The sequence below is a fragment of the Micromesistius poutassou genome (genome assembly GCF_964030765.1).
Source record: "Micromesistius poutassou genome assembly, chromosome: 1".
Classification (NCBI taxonomy): Eukaryota; Metazoa; Chordata; class Actinopteri; order Gadiformes; family Gadidae; genus Micromesistius; species Micromesistius poutassou.
In genome coordinates this window covers 17,109,246-17,115,876 of record NC_140271.1, presented here as the reverse complement: position 1 = coordinate 17,115,876, position 6,631 = coordinate 17,109,246, and the positions used below count along the sequence as shown (strand labels likewise).

General features: G+C 39.5%; 1 protein-coding gene across 2 annotated transcripts; it reads left to right on the top strand.

The window, feature by feature from the left end:
- Positions 1-840: 840 nt before the first annotated feature.
- LOC311373727 (uncharacterized protein) lies at positions 841-3,375 on the top strand. 2 transcript variants are annotated; one of them, XM_084488137.1, is made up of 4 exons: positions 841-964; positions 1,324-1,659; positions 1,872-1,987; positions 2,339-3,375. In XM_084488137.1, exons 2-4 carry the CDS (start codon positions 1,470-1,472, stop codon positions 2,429-2,431), a joined length of 399 nt encoding a protein of 132 aa, XP_084344263.1. In that variant the 5' UTR covers positions 841-964; positions 1,324-1,469; the 3' UTR covers positions 2,432-3,375. The 2 variants fall into 2 exon arrangements, with proteins under 2 accessions (XP_084344263.1, XP_084344262.1); XM_084488136.1 differs by having other exon boundaries at positions 856-1,107.
- Positions 3,376-6,631: the final 3,256 nt, after the last annotated feature.

Genomic DNA, 6,631 nt, shown 5'->3' with positions numbered 1-6,631 from the left:
TCTGTCATACGGTCACACAGTCATACTGTCATACTGTCAGTCATACTGTCATACTGTCATACTGTCGGTCATACTGTCATACTGTCATACTGTCTGTCATACGGTCACACAGTCATACTGTCATACTGTCAGTCATACTGTCATACTGTCTGTCATACGGTCACACAGTCATACTGTCATACTGTCAGTCATACTGTCATACTGTCATACTGTCGGTCATACTGTCATACTGTCATACTGTCTGTCATACGGTCACACAGTCATACTGTCATACTGTCAGTCATACTGTCATACTGTCTGTCATACTGTCATACTGTCATACTGTCGGTCATACTGTCGGTCATACTGTCATACTGTCTGTCATACTGTCATACTGTCTGTCATACGGTCACACAGTCATACTGTTGGTCATACTGTCTGTCATACTGTCATACTGTCTGTCATACGGTCACACAGTCATACTGTCGGTCATACAGTCATACTGGCGGTCATACAGTCATACTGGCGGTCATACAGTCATACAGTCATACTGGCGGTCATACAGTCATACTGGCGGTCATACAGTAGGACCCCTTCATGGTTGCTTGCAACTATATTTTCTTTGTATTTGTACCACGTTGGTAATTTCAATGTCGATTTTAAATTCTCTTACACACTTGATTACATTGCTTTGTGTGCAATACAATGTAAAGTTGTGTTGTCCGTTTTCGAGCTGGTTTGCTAAAGAGGCTAATGTAGCTAACAATAACAATGACTAGCCAATGACATGACACGATCACAGAGGAACAGGAACGCTATAAGTGCTACGAGACAGGAAATTACGTCACAAGTGAAACTCAGAAGGCTGGTGTCGGAGGCATCTGGAACACACCATCAGCGGCTTTGTGAATTACTTTTAAGAAAAACTTTTATGAAAAAACTCATACGTAAAAACTTTAAGCCTGAGTTAGGAGCACTCCCAGCGGTAAGATCAAAAGCTTTGTGAATACAGCCCGCTGTCTCTAACTCCAACTCCCTTTCACACTGCAGTCAGTTTCAAAATGCGTGCAAGTTGCTTAGCAGTCTCTGTCCTCTTCTTCCTCTCCCTCACACTCTCCAGTAGCCGAGGTAAGACAAAAAGCCAGATTCTGAAAATAAAGACATGTGTTGCCAGTTGAGAGTTCAAATTGAGCCTCTGGTTTACTAAAGTCATGTTACTGCTTATGGTTTGATACCGGTTTAAGGCTAACGTAATACAAAACAATTTGTCAGTCTGTTTGTCGGTCCATATATATGTTTGCATGTAAATAATATGTATCTATTTATGTTTTTATATATTTTCAGCTGCGAAGAACAGTTGCATCCAATGGAGAAAACCTGGTGAATCGGTCAAAATTAGCTGCAGTTCAACATCAAAACAAGAGCATTTGTATTTATCAAAGGTTTGCTACGATAACTTGACTTTCCTCCAATGGAACCTGGGTGACACAATGACCATTAAAGATGAATGGATGCCAAGAGTCAAGACAGACAAGACAGGGCCCACAGAACTGCTCATCACAATAACCAACCTGACAGCACTAGACACAGGTTTCTACCACTGTGAGCACACAGTGTTAAATGAAGATTTGAATATCATCAGGACGAGTGGAGTCGGCTCTGTTCTCCTGGTGGTTCATGGTGAGTATACTTTGAGTTTACTACACATCATTATGTTTGTTTTTTTATTCTGTTCCTCCACACATGTCCGGGTCACAGATACAAACATCATGAAATGGGGTGAACATTGTTAAAGTGAGGAAAAATCCAAAACACCAAAAATAGTCAGTTTCAGTTTAAGATTAAACTTCAGGCCAGTGAAAGGGTTTTCTCTTGTTGACTGTATCTCCTAGATGCAGATGAAGCAGATGAAACAGATGAAACCTTCCCTATGGTCCTAGTAGTTGTGCTGTGCATTGTCATCCTGCTACTTCTCGGTGTTCTGGTGTCGATGTGGATCATTCGAAAGGTATGCATGCATAATATATTTTTGTATCTTTGACAAGCGCCATATCTGAATAAAATGTTTTATCATTATGTATGTAAACGTGTGTGAGTCTATGTGCCAATGCATGTGCGTGTGTAATTCCATGTGTGTATAATTGCGTGTGTGTGTGCTTGTGCAAGTATATGAAAGTATTATGCAAGTGCATGAATATGCACAAAAAAAAAAAAGAATATGTCTGTGTTTGTGTTTGCAGGTATGAGTGACGTATGCGCGTGCGTTACACGTGCATGCATGCGTACATTAATGTGTGTTTGATTGGGTGCTGGCATGTGTGTGTGTAATCTGACTGTAATGACCTTCTCCTTGTGCCAGATGAAGACCATGCACGTTAATGCTGTGAGACCTCCCCACCGGGCCAACCCCAGCGACGTCTACGAGGACATGAGGGGCACTTGCAGGCGTTAGGTCCATCTGCTTCGTCCTCCCATCATTGTGGAGCTCTCTAGAATGATTGCCTGGGGGAAATTGATAGAATGTGTGCAAAGTCATAAATGTGTGCAAAGTCATAAATTAGGAGGGACCCCCCTCCTCATTTTCTCCCTATTACTGCTGAGGTCCAATCAGTTTAGTGGAAAAGAATGAAATGAAATGTTATGAAATGTAATTTTTTTTACAGGTAAAAGGTACCTGTAAAAGAATTACAGGTATGTCAAATTGATAAAATAGTTGTTGTAATACCGAAAATAACTTGGGTGGCGCTTGGTGTCAGACCAGGCAGATAGGTACTTATAATTAGGAAGGTTAAAAAACTGCTTAACTTCTTAATTTAATAACTTAACTTAATCTGTGTGAAGCAGAAGAACGATGTATACACGTTGTTCAGAAATGAATTCACTGAGGTCGTCAGCCAACATGCCTGATGTGCACACAGTGGGCAGTGGTTTGAAAAAGCTTTCTGGGTTCTGGGTGTGAGCTAGACGATATTCTCTTGACTAGATGCTCTATATTTGAAAGATATTTTGCACGGGGGTTGTGTTATTTATTTTCAGCGTTAGAGACTGAAAGCTTTGCAACAATGGAGAGGTGAGGGGGAGTTTTTTTTTTGATGGTGGGGGAAAGCTTGGCTCCTTTGCTGAATATCACAAAGTTAAGCACAGATTATTTGCACCAAATTTGGTAAGTGGTTATAGTCCAAGTCAAGTTAATAACATTTCATGCCAATTTCTATTATGTAATTCTTTTTCTGATACTGCTGAAAAGGGTAGGTCATATTTAGCCTGTTGTTGAATGCATATGTTGTACAGAATTGTTTAAAGATGGAACTGATTCATCAAAATATTTGTCTTGCATTTTGCATACCTGCAAATGTATTTGATATACTAATTTAAATAAAAAACATATAATTACAACCTTTTATTGAATCTTTGAATCACATCACTAACCATATTCCCATACCACCTATAACTTAATAGAAACTGTCTTTACTGTGCATTGCAAACATTACTTTCTGCCTCACTATAAATACACAATAATTTTTTTAAAGTAATGCAAATTAATGTGAATAATCTAAAATCTACTATTTATAAATTGCAGTTTACTTGAACTTGTCTGTGTGTTAAACAAATTAGTGTTTGAGTCTGATATACTGCCACATCATTATTGTTGATTGATGTGAGGAAAGTAAGTTTGATCTTTATCAACAAAGTCAAATGTACTTTTGTACAACCCTTAGTCATAGCACTAAATATTCTCTGTTACGGTATCAAAAGCTAAACCTGAACAAAACCCCTTGGACCAAGTGACGCAGATAGCTTTAGGCCATAAAACCACCATCACATCACCATCACCACCACATCATGCTTTGGCTTCCAGGATGATACATTCGCATTCTCTTTTCATGGCGGTACATTCTAATTTTCTATCCAGGACGTTACATTCTCATTGTCTTCCCATGATGGTACATTCTCATTCACTTACCAGGACAGTACATTCTCATTCTCTTACGAGTATGTTACACTCTCATTCTCATACCAGTATGGTACATTTCCATTATCTTCCCGTAAATGGGTTAGCACAGTCTTTATTTTTTGGCTACTTTTTATAAAACATTTTGTTATAATTATTTGAGCAAATTCCAAAACAATGCACCATGAGGTGGTTGTTGGCCGCTCGGGTAAAGTTTCATGTTGCGGTGTGCAAGCATCTAAAAGATTTTCTTCATATTGGGTATCCAACCATCAATATGGACGACGGTGGTCTACAAGTTGTTATAGAGTACTCTATAAAATGTAATTTCTTACAGTTCTTCTTAGGATATTGGAACTCACACCTGATAGAAGGCAGTGCTGGCACACCAATACACAGGCACACACACTCATAGTAGATGGCAAACCCTCAGATCACTAAAAAGTCTGTTATCATATATAACAATTTCATAATTACATATACACATCACAAAATCAGGAGTTTGCAGTACCTAAATTCAGTTTAAAAAATACAAAGAAAACACTTATATTATATACAATGGTGTGTCTTGTTGTGTGGATGACTTTTGGAGATGTGTAAACTATGTAGTGGTTTCTTAAGGTTTATGAGCATAGCGGTGCACATTGCACCCAACATGTTTTTGTTTGACAGAGCTGATGAAAGACTTCCTGTCAACACACACCGGATGGCGAAAAGACGGTGGAAAGTCTGCACACATGCATCTATGGTATGGTTCCACTTGCACAACTTTTTTTTCTCTCTTTGACCTTTTACACCACATAATATACGATCCAAAGTCATTCTATGTTTACTATTATATTAAATAGTCGGAATGAGATTAAAAAGTAAAGGAAATACAGAAGAAACTCTAGTTCCTACATTTTTAACACATCAACTTAGTTGCAGAAAGAAATACTTATTATCTTATCTCATAATGAAAAATGCGCTTGCGTCTCATACCCCTCGCCAAATCCTCAAGCAATGCCAAAGCTGCCATATTTTAGCTCGTTAGAATACAGAGGCCACCAGGAGCATTATTTATAGGCCTTGTGCCAATAGGATAATTAATTACTATAGCCTACAGGCTAATTGAATGTAGGCCTACATATATATGTATTAGGCTAATTAATGAAACTTTAGTGATACAGTTGGTCTGGCCAAGGACTGTGATTTGAAAGGGTTGTAGTGAGAACATAATATTTCCTTAATTAATTAATTAATATTTTCATAATGGGTGCTTAAAATGAATAAATAAATCCAAATTGATATGCGTGATGCAGGGACGGCGCTACACCGGGGCTAGTGGGTGCTATAGCCCCGTCAAAAATCAGTGTAGCCCCAGTTAAGCCCCTTTGTATCATAGCTGCTTTTATTGAAAAAAACAGAACCTCTTTATAAAGTAACTGATGTGAAAATCCGTGAAAATCAATTATTTTCTTAGCACCCCCACCTATCGGTCAAGCTGCCCATTAGCACCAGGAGAGAAAAAATCCTGGCACCGTGCCTGGCGTGATGTGCGTTAGGTATCCAAAGAGTGTTATTCTTCTTTTTTTTTCCAACTTCCTGTTATCGTCTCCGGAGATTGCCGTTTGTAAAACTTTGCGGGACCTTTACTCCTGGGTGAAACTAGAACTGCACACTCTTTTCACACTTCCTCCCTGTTTCCGCAACATTTTCGTGTGGAGAGACCTTTATAAATGAGGCCCCAGGTCACTATGCCAGAGAGTGTGATAACCCGGGTTTCCTCACCGGGTCAGTGTCCTAGGGGTTACAAGCCCACGTCAGCATGGAGCCCACGGAGTCATTCATCAGTAGGGGGCTGCATTGGTTCAGTTGAAATCAATCAACCTGAAGCCTCCAATTTGCTGGGTTGTGTCCTAAGGTAGCTATTAGCCTAGGAGGGTTAATGGTTAACTGCTTATTGGACAGGGGGTCAATGGTAACTGTGGCAACAGTGGTCATTTTCAAGTTGTCCCTCGCTCCTGTCGCTGACTGTCACTTTGTCTAGGGATACCATATGTAGGCTATGTAGAGCTAGATGATATATGCATGGTCAAAGTAAATGTTCTCAACATCAAAGCGTGGATCTACATGTGGAAAGTACTCTATAGGAAGTTCCGCCAAAAGAACATTCACCATCATATTGTTTGTGGATTTGAAGCAGGACGCAAGAATAGCTTTGAGGCAAGTGGTGAGTGTCATGAAGAGAAGTAGGACAACTGCATAAATTACATATTCAATAATTGTATCACCCTAGTGCCCAAACCATTCCCGCAATAAATCCCAATTCCCGGAGTTGCGCTTGTGCAGTTCATCAATGTCCTCACACAAATCATCCAAAATGTCAGTGATATTATCAGAAGAGCCAATTATATCAGTGCAACATTCTATACCTATTACTGTGCATACAATTAAAGCCGCTACAAGGTAGTCCAAGGCGGCTCTGTTCTTTAGGAACATTAGCCTTGTTGAAGCAAGTTTGTTTGAGATCATCACTAGTGCCTACTACGGAACCTAGTGCACAAGATCCAGTCCATTTAGTGGGAAGAAAATCATACACAGAGTTATTGCAAATTGTTGGGAAAATCAGTCTGTCTAGTTACTTGACCAGAGAAAATGAGATGGAGAGGTAATAAAGTCTGTCAGCACGAGGGCCTCGGATTTATTAAGTAAAGTGGT

Excerpts from the sequence above, each read along its gene's own strand:
- LOC311373727 (XM_084488136.1), top strand. The coding sequence starts at position 1,041 with ATGCGTGCAAGTTGCTTAGCAGTCTCTGTCCTCTTCTTCCTCTCCCTC. Across the intron at positions 1,108-1,323 it reads CACACTCTCCAGTAGCCGAG|CTGCGAAGAACAGTTGCATC; the intron begins GTAAGACAAAAA and ends ATATATTTTCAG. Across the intron at positions 1,988-2,338 it reads CGATGTGGATCATTCGAAAG|ATGAAGACCATGCACGTTAA; the intron begins GTATGCATGCAT and ends TCCTTGTGCCAG.